General features: G+C 39.6%; 1 protein-coding gene across 2 annotated transcripts; it reads right to left on the reverse strand.

Annotated features, from left to right (window-relative positions):
- Nucleotides 1–299: 299 nt before the first annotated feature.
- On the reverse strand, nt 300–16,741 carry CCDC126 (coiled-coil domain containing 126). 2 transcript variants are annotated; one of them, XM_049798143.1, is made up of 4 exons: nt 16,653–16,741; nt 5,486–5,621; nt 4,467–4,870; nt 300–1,956 (listed from the first exon to the last, which is right to left on the reverse strand). In XM_049798143.1, the coding sequence occupies exons 3-4, from the start codon at nt 4,702–4,704 to the stop codon at nt 1,775–1,777; spliced, it is 420 nt and encodes a 139-aa protein (XP_049654100.1). In that variant the 5' UTR covers nt 4,705–4,870; nt 5,486–5,621; nt 16,653–16,741; the 3' UTR covers nt 300–1,774. The 2 variants fall into 2 exon arrangements, with proteins under 2 accessions (XP_049654100.1, XP_049654101.1); XM_049798144.1 differs by lacking the exon at nt 16,653–16,741 and adding an exon at nt 14,949–16,625.
- Between the last annotated feature and the right edge of the window lie 3,153 nt (nt 16,742–19,894).

Consider the following 19,894-nt stretch of genomic DNA (forward strand, 5'->3'; position numbering starts at 1 on the left):
ACTGAAACCGGAGAGAAAAGCAACTATTTCCTAATGGAGCCATGCATTACTATGAGGAGTACGTAACTGCATGTATGTTAGTGCATCAGTCTCCAAAATCCCTGCATAAAAAGGAAAATTTCAGGGCATTAGAATTTCAGGAGCAAAAGAACTCAGTGATTGAGCACAAAGAATACCAGATAGACAGACTACTGCAAAACTTCAGAGACATACAATTTTCCAATCCAGAAACACCTAGAGTACATGTAGCAAGAATGATGAGACTGTTAAAAAAAAAAAAGCACAACAAACCAGGAGTCTTTACAAGTACAACTGAAAATTTATTTTTCTCTTTCTGCATTGAAGTGAGTACATGTTTACACATAATATGACAGAAAAAAAAATAATCATCTGGATACCGACTAAGGTTGTATGTTTCCTTTGTAACACCCCAGAATGTCAGCAGGGAAATAGAAGAAAAGAAAAAACACATAACTTTGGATGGTATATCATCCAGCACCTCTGGTTTTACTGGTGGGGGTTTTTTTCCTTAATATTGGATTAGACCACCCCCACCCCCCTCAAAAACCCACTCAGCACACTCTTGGCAATAGTCCCTGAACATACCATCCCACCCCACCCCCCTCCCACAAACATTCAGTACGTTTTAAAAAACAGGCTCAGTGGCACTTTCTATTTAATATGACTTCAGTAACATTTTGAAATACAGTGCATCCACACTGCAAATCACTTTGCTGTAAGGCTAACTTACACATAAGGCAAACACTACCTTAGCTCTCAAATATTCCATGATAAGACACCCTTAGTACATGTATCTCTGTTAAATGCAGAGATGCCTTGTTTCCCCTTCATTGCTTTTCCTCCTGATCAAAAAAGCAATTCAGGGAGATAGTTTGCTATACTCATCACAGATTGCAAGGTACTAAAAAGTTAAAAAGAAACAGCAATGAATAAAAATAAACAGTATTCACATATCCCAAACTTAATTCCATCACTTAAATAATTTCATCTGCAATTACAAAATACATACACTTAAATATCTTTGTAAGAAATAATCATCTAAGATATCACAGATTATGATTTGCTTTTGATAATCTAACTGCCCTAACTCCGGCATAAAGATATACCTGGACAGTGTTGCTACCTAGGATGTTTTGCTATTATAATTAATTTTCTTAAATATACAGTAAATTCTCCCTAGCTATTCTGACAGATAGTGCAAATAAAGACATTCTTTGGGTCACAATTTTAAAATATTACCGCCAATGCTATCCTCAATTTAACATTGTTTTAGTAAATGAGTAACAAAATATTGTAAGTATACACATTTTCTAACATCTGTTTAACAATGTGTTTTCCTCAGTTACCGTGGCTTAACACAGACCACAAAATATGAATAAGCTACAATACTGCTCACCTATCCAAAAGATATGTTATATTTATACTTAAATAAATATATTTAGAAACCTACCTATAAGTTCTGCATTGCTTTCCATTTGTTGTTATTATCCAATGGCATACTACGTCAAATCATGATAACAAAATAACTTTAAAGACAACAAAGATCACTTCAGAAGTACTGCTCAAAGGCAATGAAATAATGTTTTGAGAACCTATGCACTTAAGTTAGGCCTACGTAGATCCAGCACATTGTATAATAGAGTAGTTCACGCTTCTTTTAGGAGTCAACTACTGCTTTGCCCTAGCCAGAGATAAAAAGCTTATCTTAAATATTACCTATTATATATGTAGCAACATAAAGTGGCCCTGTTTGCTATCTAATGTTGCTTGCTGGTTTTACACGTTTATTTGAAGTTACTGGCACCTGATTGCTAGTTCCATTCGTGGTATTTGTTGCCGAGCCATTCACAACGATGTAATCAACTTTGTTCTCCAATTTCACAAGGCGTTGTAAGATGTCATCCAGAAGAACAGCAATTGTTCTCTTAAGATCAGCTGAAGATAATGGAAAAAACAAATTAGATCCTATTACTTACTACATGTGGAAAAGAACTACTATTTCAACATGTTCACATCTTAAGACTTGCCATCATTCCTACTATACTTTTGGGGAAAGTGCAGATTATTATACAAGTACAGAATTAAATAGCTGCTTGATTAATATAATTTCTTTGTTATTTTAGGCAAGGAAGATGCTGCCATAATAGTGAACTGTGAATGAAGCCAATTAAATACTCGAGTGTAAGAATGAAACCACTAGTTGGAACATTAGACTAGTGACTATTCAAAGGGAGTATTTCAAATTTCATCCAGACAACAGCACTAGAAAATACCCAGCTATAACACCTTTTAGTCTTGGACAACAACAGAATATATTTAAATACTTTCCAACATAAAAATTTACTTCTTAATAGCTTTCTCTAAATAACAGATCTATCCCACAGAAAAACTGGTATAAGAAAGTATCTTATCACTTCTTACATAGGCTATAAAGCAGGAAAAAAGTTTTCCATATTTAGGCCTATATTGATTGAAAAACAACAGAAAGGACAGTAAAAAAATTTCCCATATTCTGGAACATAAAAACAGTAACAGACCTTTCAACAAAAGCTAATTACACTGTTGTCAATGTTCATATCACTATGTTGTCTCAGATTTGGAAAAAATGAACAAACTTACCAGGTTTTACAAGGCATTAAGATCCCCACAACACACACCAATGCAGACACACACAAGACTCTCCCTGACCCCCCTGCCCCCAATCAGTTCTTAACTAACCAGAAAAACTGGGAAGGAAAACACAGGTATGAAAGCAAAAAGAGGAGTAACCCAGATTAAATAAAACACTAGTAGTAAATAAAAAAATAATAAAAAAAACCACAAAAAACCTCAGGTCAGTCCCTCTGTCTAAAATTAACTAGAACTTGTTTAGTAATGTCATCGGGAGGTGGGGGGGGGGGGGAGAAAAAAAAGGAAAAAAAATTGCTTTACAAATTGAGCCAGAGCAGGGTCTGCTGTCAATGACATGATGTGGGTCATAGTATCATTCTGTGCTCAACAGTCAGAAGGAAGGAATTGTCTACTCAAGTTCTAAGTCTGATGAACAGCATGTAGATCAAAAGTTGACTTAATTTTTTTATTAAGCTTCAGACAAAACCTCAGAAGGCAAATCTCATTTGGAAATACACTATAAGACTTATATAGCAGTAGAAAGCTGCAGTACACAAGTGGTTTTTTAAAACAAGTTACACAGAAAAGAGATTACACAGTAAAGGCAGGAAATCCTTGAAGAGGAAAAAGAAGGGGAGGGGGAGAAAAGGGGGAATAAAAGAAAAAGTAGTCTTTTACTGTGGTAAAAAAGTTAAGTTAATGAATGAAAGAATTAAAGGCCAAGACTTTTGGATACTGTCCTTCTCTTCTTGGGTTGCTTCCTGCTCATCTTGTTATCACAGACTTGCCTCCCTGTTCCTGAGCAGCAGAGAAAAGAGTTCAGACACATTTTTGCTGTTTGTACTTTTACCAGACTGTCTATAAAGAGCATCCTACAACTGGTAGAGCCCATCCTTTTAATGATTTCTTAAGAAGGCCATCAAAGTACATTAACAACAACAACAAAAAATATATATATATGTGAAGATTTATAAGTATTTCTTTTTAAGCCTTGTACTACTCTTACTTTCAAAGATACTTTTTTTCCTTTATGTCAGAACACAGGTAGTTTCTTCAAACCTAATCCCTAAGGGATTAACTAGAGCTCGTTGCAGCCTTCCCTCAATAGAAGCTACAAGGGACCAAAGAGTTAAAATTAAGACATTTTTATAACTTTGCTAAAAAGATCTCAAAACTATCTTTTCTTCAGAAGAAAGGCATCTATTACCAGTCAATACTGGAAACATATTAATCAAGTTAACAGGTAAATCAGACAGAGAGAGATGATGCAGCAAATATCAAAGCTCTCGAGACAAGTGACCTAATGGTTCTAACGGCTACTTCTAAAGCAAGGGCAGATTCCACTAAATTCGTAAAGTCTCAAGACTGCAAACTCAACTAGTATGTTGCTTTCCACTGCTTTTTTACTACTTAAAGAGAAGAAAATTAAAGAAATAAAAGCAGAAAGTTAGCAACGAGACACAAGAAGAATCTGGAACGTTAAAGTGACTTAATGTAAAACTGTGTCCCCATATCAAGCACATGCTTACTCCTCAATAGCTTAAGACGGAGAAAAAGCACAATGTTACTGTTAATCCTGTAAATAACAGTAGTCATATACCTGGAGATACCTAAAAAATTCCTGGAAAACAAAAATCTGATGTCTCAAGCTTGATTTTGCACCCACATCTTAATCTTCAACTTTAGTTAATAAACTAAAATCAAATCAGTTAATAGAGAGTTTTTTCTCTTAAAGAGCAGTAATATTACTTTAAAAAAGAAAAAAAGTATAACTTTACAGTTTTCAAGGAAAAAAAAAAATATTTAAAAAACTAGTATGTTTTTTTTCTTCTTACCATATCCTGCCATAGAGGCTCCACCGCCACCATTCATTAAATTTTTATTTTCTTCTGCCAGTGCTTTGACATATCTTTTACTTAGATCTAGTATCTGTCCACGCAACTCAGCACTGCTTTGGCGTCTTGGATACTGGAAAGTGTAGCGTAGCAACATCAAACCCCAAATGATTCCAAAAACTAGTAAAAACATACTCAGTTTCTGGGACATATTTTTTCTTGAAAATGTTAGAAACATGTCTGATGAAGGCCACAGGTGTGTCTTAACTTCAAGACAAGTAATTGAACTCAGCTTTGTCAAATTATATTACATATTAAACAAAAACAAGATTTCTATGAAGTGAAAAATCTTCTGGCTGGATCATCTTGAATACATCTTCTCATGTTTTAGTTGGTCTCAATTCCTAAAATTTGTAAAATATCACTTGGTTATTCAAAACTGCTACAGCTGTTGACATCAAGGACAAATACCAGTTTCCAAATGCCGTATTATTGCCTAATCTAGCAAACAGTGGTGGATTTGCATCTGCTTAGAGGTGCAGTCATCTTTCTACCTCACCTGTTGTTTATCAGGTTTCCTCTTCTTATTTTTACCGATTTTTACTCTCCAAACAGCAAAACTTCTACGCTTCTACAAATCACCTTAACTACTTTAAATACCAGAATTTGGACTATTAAACCAAAATGCATTTCAAACAAAATGCTGTATCTAGAAGAGACTTGTAAAACACTTATATACATCATTTTGATGAGTTATACACACACATCTACACATAAGAAAAACATCTCGTGAAATTATTCACTTAATTCCAAATCCTCACTTAGAAGCACAGGGCAACTATAAACAGATAAAATGCAGAACAAAGTTCAAAGCTGGGCATCATTCTCTTCTAGTTTTGTACAGCTTTTTTTTTTTTTTTTTTTTTTTTTGTGTCTTGCTAATAAATAAATAAAACCAAAATGAACTGGCACATTGCACCCACTTTTAGCATTTTACTACCACTTTAAAAAAGTCTTACCATAGCAGCCAATTCTGATCCCTCAAGATTAAGGCTTCAGGCTTTCCTACCTACAAATGGTAGGAAAGCTTCAACAGTTAAACAACAAATACCCAGACATCTTGAAGCAATGTGAGCCAGACATCTTCAAGGAGCTCTGTATTGGGAGGGGGGAAAAAAAAAAAAAATTAAAACAAAACAAAGTGCAGGATTAAAGAGACATTCATTTTCATGTGGAGTGGTTGAAGTTGAGGGCTTCAAGCCACATGCTTTTAAAACAGAAATACATTTTTAAACCCAACTTGAAGCAATTGATAGGGAAGAACATAGAACCCATTTCCATTTTATTATAAATGCATACATTTGAATGTTCAATAACTGATTTCAACATACTTTAAAAAAAAAAACAACTTGGTAAGACTCTCACCAAAATGTGTCCCTCTTCTTGTGTTATAAAGACAGTGATGGTAGATGTTCCAGATTCATCATATGTGTATATACATTTACATATGTATCATTGTCTTATTCATTTTTCCCCCTCAAACAAACCAGATCTTTTCAGTCTCTTTACATGTGTATACAACGCATTTCTCATTTTTCAGCCACCTCTGAAATGTCTCCAATTATTCAATACTTTTTTGAGAGGGAGTTTCTATTATTTAACATAGTCTGGATAAAGCTACTCGTTTTACATAAGAGTTACGTTTTCCCTGTTACTCCTTGTTCTTGCCACATACTACCCAACATGAGTGCTTTTCAGACTGAAGTTACACATTTAATACAGTTCCCCACCAGACTTTCTATACTGGTACTTAGATCTCTGTTTTTATTAGAATATTGAGGCCAAATTTCTTATCCTGCTAAGCACTCATCTAAACTTAACTCTGCCTCCACGGTATTTTTCATTGCCTCTGCTGACTAGTTCAACTGGCCTTATGCCGACACGCCACGCTCTGCTGCAAACACGAGTGTCGCTGCCAGCAGGGTGCCGAGTTGTGCTTGTTGCTTACCCTTCACCTTCGCTCTTCAGATAACCCTCTCAATAGGCAAGCCAACATGACTGATTCAAGTGGCAAATTTTTGAAGTGCTCTAAAATCAACACGCATATCTGAATTATTCTGAAAATGATTAGTCCAAGGCAGGGGCAATATTAGGACTTAGACACCAAAGTTGCTGTAAAGTAACAAGTTATCATGTGTAAAATGCCCTATAGCAACTGCCAGTTACATAAAATCTTACTTTTACTGTTGGGTGTACTAATGTAATTGGCAATCCCAAGTGGATGAGGAATAGCTTACTTTACCTTAACTGCGGGACATGACCATGCACACGTACAGATAGCCAACATGCAATAATTTGAAATCCCACTGTAAATTCAGTGCGATGTACTTTGTTCAACGAATGTGCTTATCTCTCAAAAAACTGTTTTTAAGACACAATTTTGTCTTAAGTACATAAAGGAAGAGAGAAAACAATAAAAACTTATATTCTACAGTTTCAGCACGAGTATTTGGAATTGGGTGGTTAAAGATTTCCTGAAACAGATCCTCCCTAAACATGAGCTAACCAAAATTTCTTTTCCCTAGCTCTTTGCCAAATCCACGGTTCTGCACTCAGACTTTAAGGCATAAACTGCACCTACATCATTATGCATCTACATAATCCCTGAATAGTATCAAATATGATGGAAAACATTTACATATGAGGTCCAGGAGTAGGGTATTCATATGATGGCTCAGAAGATCAAACAGTATCTCTCAAGGAGAGACCACAAGTTTCAACCCCCATTCCCAAAAGTCTACGTTTTATATTATTTTTTTAAATTGCCTGAAAAATAACAAATAGCTCTTGCAGAATTTAAATTAAGTTCCACTTTCCATAGATCTCCAGCCATATCTCATCCTGAAGCATTTAGACAATATCACTACAGAGCTTTGAAGTGGAAATAACTCTGCCATCACGCTGTAAATAAGACCACAAGCCTGGATAAGAGTCCTAGCCAAGAGGAACAGATTGAATAAACTCCCGCCAAGGAGCAGTAGGACTTGCAGACTGGGTCTTTGCCGTGTATATTTGATTCACAATGCACATGCTGACTCCTGAAACTAACAGAAATCAAGGACTTAACCTGCTGGGCAAATGGCGTAACACCCAAATACTGACACTGGGCAAAGGAACTGGGACTAAGTGTACCAAAATGAAGGGAACTATTTGTACTTGTCACTTTTCCTATGCATTTTTAGAGGCCATTCCCCCTTAACAAATTCCAGTGTAATTTCAAAGTTCTAGAGATTTGGTCTCCTCTTTCTTCCTGATGCATGCACTTCTAGTGACCCATAACACACTCCCTGCAAGACCCTTCCAAGATTGCACAGTGTGGAGCAATAACAACAAAAAAAAAGCAAGCTTATACTTGTGTGATTTGCAAGTAGGAAAAAAAAAAAATGTATTGGAGCAGCACGTGTACATATTAGGAAGAAAATAGCACAGTAAATAAGATGGACGGATTGGAATTTTCTCTTACCTCTTGCTGCTCTGAAGGGTCAGCACTACTCTGTACAAACATTATAGTTTAAACAAAACTTGTCCTCAGAATAGACCTTTGTTTTCAGTAATTCAGAGGTAATATCCCATGAGGTAACAACAAACATGTAAGAAGGAACACTCTCTCTTGTGATCTTTCTTCTCCCTCATTCTCTCAGCTCCTCCTTGCCCACCACTCCCTGAGCAGGGGAAAAAGGAAGCTGAAACTTCCTTCTTTACACTGACTTAGCCCAGGTAGGAACCCAGGCTTGCCACTCTCCCAACCACAGCCGAAGGGCTTTTGTGGCAAAGGAGGTCAAAGCACAGCAGAGAGCAACAGGAAAAAAGGGCACATCAGAGCTACGCCTTGTTGGAATTCCTACCATTCCTAAAGTGAGACAAAAGAAAGAAGACCATGAAGATGAAGGAGTACAGCCAGAACAAAACTTTAAGATCTGAGGAGAGAAAGGAAAAAAACCACACCAAACCCAAAACTACCAAATAAAATAAAACACACACGGGCCCCAAAACCCAACCTCTCCCCCCAGTCAAACAAAACCCCTGACCTGACTATACAGGTAAAATAGCGTTTCAAGACTCCATGAAGAAGACAGTGTCTTCCAGATGATCCTTTCAATAGGCAGCCTGAAGTGACTGATTCAGGTGGCAATTTTTCAAAGTTCTTTAAAATCAACACACATATCTAAATTATTCTGAAAATAAGCCCAAGCCAGGGGCAACATTGGAACTTGGAACTACCAGCAATTCCTGAACAGAGGATCTGAGACTAGGTTTGCCTTTCACAGACATAGGGAATTTGGTTTTCTTCACTGTTGCCACTGCTGGTTGTCTAGGAAATGTACTGCCAAAGCCTTCGAATGTGGATTTAACATTGTCCAGCGATACCACAACAAACACTGACATACATCTGGCAATGAAAGCAATGAACTAAGGCACTCATCCTCTCCAAAATAAAATCATGTCTCTATCCTCTGAGCTGTGGTCCAACATCAGTCATGTATAAATTATATTATTGAGTGCATGAAACAAAATGAACACGGGCCATAAAAAAGGAACAGAAAATCCATTGTATGTTCTGTAATAAAGCAAAGTTCTATTATTTCTGATGCTACTTACCTAAACAGTAGCATCAGACTTCAGTTTGAATGCTGACCCTTCTCCATGGAAACCAGCACATACTTAGAAAACATCATACTTGAATTTTGTTGCAAAGTCTTCCTCAGATTCTGCTTTACTTATTCCCAGCAAAACCCAGAGATTATACTCATGTACACACACAAAAAAATGCAACAGTTTGTAAGGCAAAGGAATGCCTCATACATCCTCTGAGACGATCTCAGGGTACCATAAAAACAAGGCATACTCAAATCCTTAAAAGGTTACAACGCACTTTACAGCACTGTCAGTTCTGCTAGTCAGTCAGCTCATGAAAGACCAGTACATATTCGTCATCAGTATTCTAGTCTGTCCAAGAGATCCCAGCCTTCCACTAGAAGTAGTTATCAGCATCACCAGGGTAAATTTATAACTGTGCTGCAGAGATGGCGTGTACCATCTAGTTTTGAAAAATGTGCAGGACAGACGAAGATGATTATTTATAAGAGAAAAAGAAAGCCTCAGGCCCGTCAGGTATTTTTGGTAGTTATTAGTAAGCAGCTTTAGCAAAAAAATAACAGAACAGAGTCAGCAAGAGGTGAAGAACAGAGAAAACTGAAGCCCAAGAATCCCATTCTGTTCAAGGATCAGAAAGACTTTAAGGATAAAACCAAGAAAAATGCACTGAAAATAGTATTGTTAACATACAGTCCAATAAAGTCACCTCTTTGGTTATGTATTTTGAAAACCAGAATACCTAATACTAAGGCAGTAGTTCCTCAGTGACACCCTTGAGACCTATATAGGTCTCTAATGAGTATATTAAGAAAGTAGCCTTGATAAATGGGTACTTTACTCCATCTATTACTTACTACCATAATACTTATCTGTTCCTCACTGCCAAATTATGATCAACAACAATGTAACACTGTGAATTCAAAAGCAAGTCTGGCTTTGTGACCAATTATTATTATCATTATTATTATTATTATTAACCATAAAAACACAAGAGGTGATTTATCAAGACAGAGATTAAAAAAAAAAAAAAAAAAGCCAGATATAGTCATAGGAGACTGTACCCAACTACAAACAGAGGATGGAAAAAAAAAATAATCTTAGAACAAACAGCAGAGCAGACAGAAATTAGGACAGTACAAATAAAAGCTGACATTAATAATTACTATAAAATAATTGTACAGTACAAAATCAGAATTTATTACAATCTCAGTGGGAGCATAACAAGTTTATGAAATTATTAAGGACTTAGAATTAACGTACTAAAACTATGTCTATACAAGAAATTTCTATTAAATTCATGGCAGCAAACATATCTCAGTATATTGAGGGTACTGTATTAGTAAACAATAAGCTGTGAACAGGCATAATGATACCTCACCGCAATAGCCAAGGAATGTTTCAAGAAGACAAAAATCACAGGGCATTACAGAATACCAGGAAATATTTCCACAGTTCTGTCAGCTCTGTCCCATTATTTTCCTTTTTTGCATGTATTTAGAGAGTGTGCTCCCCCCCAACCCATTTACCTCTGTGACCTCCAGAATCTTTTGTTTTCTAATTTTCCAACAGAAAACTTTGAGTATCACGGTCACTCAGCTGACAGACATCACGCTGACCATTCTGAGAGCAGACAGGCTAGTTCTATGTTATTTGGAAACCTATCAGCACAGTGGATGTGCAGCAATGAAAATGGGAAGTCTAAAGAATGACTGACACACACACACAAAAAGCATAGAACATATATTCACTGCCCAATTCAACTCTGAAGACAGGATAATTAAACGAGTACCTAAAAGCCCAGAAGCTATGTGCTGAGACTTTCTGGAACACCAAAAATGATGTCTGCATTCTGGTAATTTGCAGTCTTAGATGGCTATCATTTTGGCAGTAGGAGAAGAATCTGCATGAGGTGCAGCTAACAAACAGGTACCCGAAAAAGTTAAGTATATCCTGCTACACAGGACCACGATTCCTGGCAATACACAGAAACTTCAGTTCTGCATTCCTAAACATGACACAAACTCCCTCTAACAAATCATCTTACCCACATCATTCATATTTAAAACTCGTGCCCAAGGAAGAATCACATTCCTTATGTTTTTAAGAGCACATGAGTTCTTGAAAAAATGCCAATAAAACCATCATTCTGTACTGGCACATCCCTACTGGTGACTTTTGCAGACCAACACTGCCCTTTCATTCCCAGGTTCATTCAGACAGCTGCATAGCACCATAAAATAGCAGAATGTTCTACTCAGAAGCAAACAATTAATAGTAATGCGTGTCCCCAGACAAGTGAAACCATATTTGAGCTGTCTTTTGATGAGATCAACTCTCAGCATGTTAAGTATTCCTATTATTGCTGCTGTAAAATTTGGTCAACAGAAAAATATCACTAGCAAAAAGGGAAAAGAGAAGGATACCCTACTGACAAAACCTCAGCAATGCCCAAAACAACAGAGCCCATCAAAATGCTGTACCTGTGTGCTGATGAGACTCGAGGTTCTTTCAAGACTGCATCATAGGTAAGTTGATAGAAGAGAGAATTTATACCAATACCTGCCAGTCTCAAGTGAAAAGAACAGCATTATACAACACACTGCCATCTTACCAATAGGTAAGAAGGCATACTTCGGGGGGGAGGGGGTGGGGGAAACCTGCCCTATCACTATGACAGCTGCTGGACTCCAGGTTTTAGCAGTTCAGTACGACTTTTGGAACACACTGCCAAAGAAGTCCGCCTAGTGCTTGGTGCCTTTTCCAGGACATCTATCTTTATACCTTCTCCCACAGCATATGTTCCTTCATTCCCTGCCTCTGCGTGCCCCAGACTTGCAATTACCAAGGAATGCTGGGAAGAAAAAAAATTATCCCTTTGCCTTATTGCTACCTGTCTTTCAGGGAATACCTTTACTAGCTATTCCAAGTAACATCATAGAAAAGACATGAGGTTTAAGGGAATAGCAAAAATGGGTAACTACCAAGAATACCTATTCTTCTACAGTGCTGCAACAAAGAAAGAAGAAAATCTTGTGTGCTCCCACCACTCCCTGACTCTCAATGCAGCCAAAGGATATCTGGGCCAACAAAAGTCACGGCTCACCAAGCAGATATTGTCACTGCTGACAAATTGCTGAGACTACCTCAAACATATCTTAAACCAGGAACAGTTTTACCTCTTATAGGCTTCTGAGAACAGAACACAACCAATTTGTTTTGTAGCTGGACTTTTGAGTTGAAAGCAAAAACATACCACTTTAAACTTGAAAACCCACACATAAGTTCACAGTGGCTCTGGTATAAAACCATCTGAGTGCCCAAACACTAGATTACCTTTTGTATTTCAATATTTTAGAAATAATGGTGACTTGTTTCTATTTTGAACGCAAGTAGTCCTATTTGCATTGTTTATATTTTACACCTTCTGCCTACAATTGTTTTTATTTTGCATTATGTCTAAGGAGTCTACTTAAGTACTTTTTGGTACCTTGAAGTATCCTGGCTTTTTTTTTTTTTTTTTTTGAGTACTCCCCCCCCCCCCCCTTTTATTTTGCCTACTACTGTCAGTGAATGCTTTTAAAACGGCCATTTAAAAACAGAAATTCTTTGTTCCTTGCCTGTGGGCAGGCAGCCAAGATTCAAGATTTTGAAAGGGGAAATGACTTGGCAAGGGTTGTGAAGAAAATTAAAGAAAGCAGATATCAATGGGGACAGTATATTATACTTGCTGAAGTTCCCCCTCCTCCCACTGGGTCCATCTGGGCCTCAAAACGTTTCTACATCTCTGTATCAGCTTCTTAGGGGGGAAAAAAACATTTTTAAAAAATCATCTCGGCTTCATTCCATCTGGGACACTTTTCTTTAGGCTTTCTTGCTGCCATTCAGGTCCCAGTAGGACCCTTGCTCATATGAACCACAGTTGCGACAGAGCATGAAGTACCTTCATAGCCTCTCCTTTCCCGATAAGATTGCCACAATTTTTTCATTGCAGCTGAACACTAGGCTATGTCAAGCACCCACTTGCAAAGTCCTAACTAGTACCTCTACTCCCTCATGAAATTTCACAGCTGTGTTTGCACCACTCTTTCCAAAGTCCCTGGTGACTCCAAAGCTTCCTTCTGAGATGATAATGTTTAGCTAATTTTAGCTAGTTTTACAGAAAGCCATACCTGCAAGATCATGAGTGTAGGCTACTGAGAAGACGGGGATTTTCATTGAACGTTTTAAAGACAACTAAAAGGAAGGGGGTTGTCATTAAAGAGAACAAAAAGGAGAGGGGAGGGTGGAGTCAGCTAACAAAGTGATGGTTGCAATGGTGGAGAGACTGCCGCTGCAGAATTGGTCATACATGTACACACAGTCCAGCATCCACACAGACACTATTCCCACAGAACAGCAACAAAAAAGAGGGCAGAGGAAGAATTTAACTTGCCTGGTTTTACTTCAAGAAACCTGCAGAATTCAAACTGAGTACGGATGTGTACAAGGTGTCCACCAAAAGTACATTTCAGTGGTAAAACTACAATACAGACAGGGCCTCAGATTCACTCTCCCTCCCAGGAGGCTGATCCAGTTGAAGATTTTAGAAAAATAACACTGGAGGCAATGTTAAAAGACAGATTACGTTCTTTTCTTCTACATCTTTTATTATTTCTAGATTGACTTGTCAGTTTATCTTAGCATAGCAAGGGTATGACAGACAGTAGTTAACCATAGCACCACAGTGGTGTGCATTACAAAATATTTTATTGATAAAATTAAGCAGAAGGTACCCAGAAATTTAACTGGATTATTTATATCATGGTAGCCTCTTATTTCTTCGCTATTACTGAAGAGACCAATTTCAGTGGAATAAGTTTTAAGTCCTCTTGTCTAGGCCTCTAGTCTAGGCCCTGTTTTACACAAGCGAAGTACCCATTTAGTTCTGAGCAATCCAAAATGAATCTTTTAAATTACATAGCCAAATGGTAATATAATTTTTTTTTTTTTAGAGTTGACAATCATAAAAGAAAATTTAGGAGACTATTAATAATGCTCAGTTGAGGAAACCCAGCCCACATAATAGTACAAGTTTTCAATCACAGGTGAAAGAGCTTGTCAAATAACAAATACTATATAAAGTAAATTTTAGCAGTAAACTTGTACCAGCACAAAACACATTCATTTGAATGACTGAGCTCCACAAATTTTTGACAGCTACTACAAACAATTTAATGGCTATTTTTGACACTTGCTAGTCTTCAGATATGTTGACTACACAGCTGAGAATTTAAGCTGACAGCATGCATTTATCCTACTTACAGTTTGGGCAAAATACAGGAACAAGCGCCCTGAACTATTCTTGGAGAAGGTACAAGTGATCATGAACTCCAGGGGCAGTATTTTACTTTTAGCAGTTAAATGACATCCAATCCCCAAGCTAAATCACAATACGTGATTAGCTAATACCAATGCCTCCTTCAAGAAGCTAAAAGCCAAAAGGAGTCTCTAAAAGCAGAGACTACAAAAGCTTTAAAAAAAAAAAAAAAAAAAAAGAAGTCGCTTTATTTCCAACTGTAAAAGCTTTAGGAAGAAGACCTATTTATGAGACCAAAGGAATTCCAACATAATTGCTTAATCCTCTGGAGTTATCAAGTACCTGAAATTAAACAATTATATTTTGTAAGACATAAAATAACAAAAAGAGGCCAGAATAATTTAGGCTTTATACACATGGGTATCTCTAGCAGTCAAAATGGGAACAAAGGTAACAACAAATTAACAAATTTCCACAATTTAGCTAAAACTGCCATCGCTCCTCTTCTGACACTAGAAGATGCTACTTACAATATATTATCATCTTCATATTGTCTCCTTTCTTTGATACTCTCATGAAACAACGATTCATAACATTTCTTCCAAAATAAACACATCACAATTAGAACAAATCACATGCATGCTTAGCTATTACATTCAGCATGTTCATATTCTGAAGGTTCTATAAAAAGTCACAATTCCTACAAAGCTCATTTTTCACAGTGGAAAAACTGTCCCCCCCCCCCCAATTCACCCACTGAGGGGGCAAAACAACAACAAAAAAACCCCCAGTTGTTCACCTGATCTAAACTGCACTAAAGAAACTCCTCATCATGTCATAGGACAGAACAAAAATTCTATCTGCTTTGCTTTGTGGCACACAAACACAGAAATTACACTCCAGACTACCTGTCAGTATCTTTTAGATGACAAGATACATGAAAGAGAATTTACAGGATGCTACCACGTTAGATTAGGAAACTGAAAAGTAAGTTTATTAATAATGAATGATTAACAGAGCTACAGAAGTAAGGTAGAGATAAGAGGACGTTATAAACATTTACAGAAATAAATTTAATGGAAGATTAAAAAATGTAGTTATAACATCATCAGATGTTACATATAAAAGCAATTTCACTGTATTGTAAGAAGGTAGCATTGTTCCACAACTCTTGCTGTCAGCAAGTTTCATATAGTATAATCTCCTAAAATTAAAACAAATGCTTTGCCCATTATTTTTTTTATGCAAACTTGTTAGTGCCAGGAGATCACTTAACCTAATATTATTGAGGACCTTGCCTTTGCTCAAATACGGATTAAACAAAACATTTTTTTTTTTCCTTCCTTCTAAGTTCCATTACATCATTGTAAGCACGTTTTGCCTTCTTGAAAGTTAGGTCCTTACAGTACAAGAAAGACATCAATCTTGCAGAGTCACTGCAGTCATAGTTTATGACAGGAAGGCCACTGCAAATGAAGGAGACCAGAAAACCCTCGTTTCCTTCACTGCTTCCTCACCATCCAAGGACACTGCATCACAGCCCTGGAAATCGGTGACCCAGCCGAAGGGACCCTTCGGCCACGGCGGGCAGCAGAACACACCGTCCCGAAGAACCCGTAAGAGGGGCCTGCAGCAACACCGCCAGGAGCCGCCAGCAAGACCCGCGCTGGCGCCGATAACCAGCGCCTGCAGAGCGGGAAGGAACCGACCCGCAGGCAGCCCCGAGCGCTCAGGCAGCCCGACAGCACCACCCGCCGCGGAAGGACAGGCGGGGGGACGGAGGGAAAGCTGACGGCTGCACAAGCGCCGGCGGGGGCGGGGGCAGAAGCATGGCCGAACCCAGGATGATAAACCTGTCCCGAAGCAGGGGGCAAGCCTGAGGCGGAGAACAAAGCGGGGCGCTCAGGCGAGGTGAAAACCTGGGTTTTCCCGGCAGCCGCAGCCAGGCCGCAGCAACCCGGCTCCCCTGCTCGGCTTCCCCCTCGCCAGCCCCGGCCGAGCCTGGCGCCTCTCCCCCCGCCCGGCGGGGCCGCCCCGTCTCCCCACAGGGGCTGCCGGGCCTCCACCACCCTCACACCGCCCCCACTCAGCAGAAGGCCTTTCCGCGCCCCTTCCCCAGCCAAGGGGCGGGTACAGCCCTTCCGCACACCCCGCTCCGATCTGCCGCCCGGCACGGCGCCTACAGGAGGAACGGGGCAGCCCCTTGGCCGAGCCCCCCGGCAGCCCCGCGCTACCTCCGCTCCCGGCCGCCAGCCGTCTGACAGGCACCGCTCGCTCCGCTTCCGCCCAGCCTCGCCACGCCTCGCGTCGCGTCGCACCACCTGAGACCCCGCCCCTTCTCCCCCCCTCCGTCCCCGTCAAGCGGGCTGCCGCAACACCCCACCCCCCCGCGCTGCCTGGGGCGCATGCGCAGCCGGGAGCCTGCCTCCCCCCCCCACCCCCCCCATTCCCCCGCTTCCCGCCGCTGGCGGCGGTGCGCGCGAGGGGACGCCGGCCGTGGCCGGTCGCCGGCGCTGCGCCGGCGGGCGAGGGGCCTCGCTGGGGGCGAGGAGGTTTGGCCGCAGGGCCCTCGGCCGAAGGGCCGCCGGCGGGGAGAGCCGCAGCGCGTTGTCGAGGAGCGAGGCAGGCTGTGTGGGGCCGGGAGGGCAGTACGTAATTGCAAGCCTGGTAGTCCTTGCTGGAAACACTGACTGCCGGGCTCCAGAGAGGAACCCCCGGGGAAGCTGAAAAGCTGCGTGGCCGTGGCTGTCAATTCCCATTGACGTTCATAACTAAAGATTACCTTCAGAGATACAAACCGGGAAAGGTGTCGTTTCTGCCCTCTAACGGCGTAAGTGAATTTTGTTAGCGGCCTCAGAAGCGAGTGCTGTCCCTCAGCTGCATGAGCTGGACTGTTCGTGGCTGGGACAGTACGTAAACTCCCACCGTGGTAAGAAGTCACATCAACAAAATCCGTGGTGGGTATAGGACTGCGCTAGCAAGCTACCTCAGGCTCTTCCTGCAAGGTGATACTTGAAGGAAGTTGGTATCAGTTAACTAAAGGTAAACATAAGGGCACTTTAAATAGCTGCAGTGTTGCTAGTGTTCAGGAGTATCTGTTTTTCACCCTAGCTCAATCCCTTCAGGATTGTCCCTACCTAGACAAGCTGAGGTACCGGTTACAGGTCAGATGTTGCAGGTGGGTGTAGGGGAAGGTTCCGTTTGCAACACTGCACACTCTGTAAAATACAACACAGTTACAGCAAGCATTGTCCTGGCAGCTTGCTGATCCCACCGCCGTGCTCTACCTCCCCATCGCTTATCCACACACCTGCACTGTGCTGTAGCTTTCCCTCCCTTCCAGGGTGTGTCAGAGGCTACCTGGCTCCTCTCTGGTTTTCAATGTTTTTTTCTGCACAGATTAGATGCAGGAAAATTCAGCATTTTAATCTCATGCTCTAATAGAAAAAAAGGATGTTGATAGATCAGAGGGGTTAGTGGCCAAGACCTAAGTAGATAGATAAAACTGTTGGCAGGTGGTATCATGTCAGCCAGTGAATCAGTTGCATATAAAACTTTTCTAATGTTGGCTAGTTTACAGCCCCTTATTTCAGAGTCTTGTGAAACATATTTTGGGATTTTTCTTTTTTCTTTTCATGTTGGTCTGGAAAATATTGAGAATAAATACCTGAGAATTTAAATTTGAGAAAATTAGGCAGTTGTTGAATTGAACAGAAGGCTGTATTCTCACAGAGAATTCAGAAGAAGCTGCATTAAAGGAATTATATATTTATCTGATTATGCAATCCATCCCATGGACAAAAGTCTTTTGCTGAATTATACGATGTTGAATGAGGACGGGCAAAAAAATAAAAACTGAAATATTTGATAAGTAAGCTTTCGAGTGAACAGATTGACTGTATATTGTGCAACACCAATGAAATTGTTGCTAGAAGCATGTTCTAAGGCAGAATCACATCGGATTCTGTGGGTATTTTCTCATGAAGATTTCCTCTTGAAAAGATCAAAACCAGATGGTCTGAAACAGACTCCACGTAACAAAAGTACTGCAGCTATTTACTGCCATTTATTACTGTATTATTTGCTCAGTGATTAATCCTCTGTTTTCACAGACGTGCGCTGAACAGCTGTAATGTCTTTGCAAATATAATTTATATGGTATTTAGAGCTTACTAGGGAGAGAAAGGGAAATCTGTCAATGATGTAATAACAGGAAGATTTGCTTGTGGATGTCACAAAATTGTATTAAGAAATCTGTCTCTATTATAAACATACCCTCTCTTGACAGGAACTCTGAACTATTAATAACATTCTTAATTCCTGTTGCCTGAAAGCCTCATGTATTTGGCCATCTTTCATGAACATGCATCTCACAATATTATGTGATACTTTTTTCCCTTATCCAAGATGTGTGGTAAAAACTGTATCACAAAATAATATCAAGCACCTTGTTTCTCCTCAGTGACATATGAAAATCAAACCTTAACAGTGTTTACATGGTCCTTGTAATTGTAAGTAATAATATTCTCAGGATCATTTCGAGGGATAGATAAAAGCCCAGGATTGCAGGAGTAAAAACTTGCTATACTGCAGTGTTCTGTATTATTTTTCAAAATCCAAAAAAGCAAAAATAGGTTGCTGGTGCATTGTTTTCTTTGTTCTTTTCCCCATGCCATTCACTATCAGTGCCATTCACTATCAGTAGGCTGTCCTTCTGACATTAATTTGCATAGCTATTGCTCTGTCCTTTTCAAATGTGTATTATGAATTTTCTCTCTCATGTTTAAACCGCTTAATGGTAACAGCTAGAGAACAGCACTCTGACGAATATGCTTCATGATTAGTGTACCTGCTGCCTTCTTACTTAACAAATTAATCCTCCAGCCTGTATACTTATGTAAGGATGTACACAACCTTATACTTTCCTTACTGCCGCTCCTGTTTTTCTCTCTTCCTGATCCCTTGCCAGTAGTTTATACCCTTTCACTTTAGGGAATGGGCCTGATGTGGGCCCATCTTTCCCTCAAAAAAGTGCATTTTTTCCCCCAGATTGTGAATACTATATACTCACTACTGCATTAAAGCTGACAGTGTATTACAACAGTGTATTAATATTGCTTGAAAAAGCTCCGTAAGGCATGCTTGAAGTACCCACAATTATGTCACGTTAGTGTATCCCTGAGGCCAGTTCTAGCTGTTTTCTGTGTTTGAACAGGATAGAGAGGAGGAACGGGGAAGCCCTCGTGATGTGACCGAGCAGAACAGACAAGCCTTTCAGTAAAATGGTGGTTAAAAGGAAATTCTCAAGACTGCACGTGAAAAATTTAGGCCTTTGTTTCCTAGAAGTATTCAAGACTGAATCACGTGGGTTCATTCCCAAACCTGCACAAGGAAAGCAGCCTTCCAGCCGTGCACGTTAAGCAGCCTGTTGCCGTTAACAAAACACCACCGACAACGGGGACTTGAAGGTGTTAAC

This window comes from Accipiter gentilis, chromosome 4, assembly GCF_929443795.1.
Source record: "Accipiter gentilis chromosome 4, bAccGen1.1, whole genome shotgun sequence".
Taxonomy (NCBI): domain Eukaryota; kingdom Metazoa; phylum Chordata; class Aves; order Accipitriformes; family Accipitridae; genus Astur; species Astur gentilis.

What these genes read in the sequence shown, in the direction of transcription:
- CCDC126 (XM_049798143.1), bottom strand. Translation starts at nt 4,704, where the DNA reads ATGTTTCTAACATTTTCAAGAAAAAATATGTCCCAGAAACTGAGTATG. An exon ending in AGCCTCTATGGCAGGATATG is followed by an intron (nt 1,957 to 4,466) that starts GTAAGAAGAAAA and finishes CATTATCTTCAG; the next exon opens with CTGATCTTAAGAGAACAATT.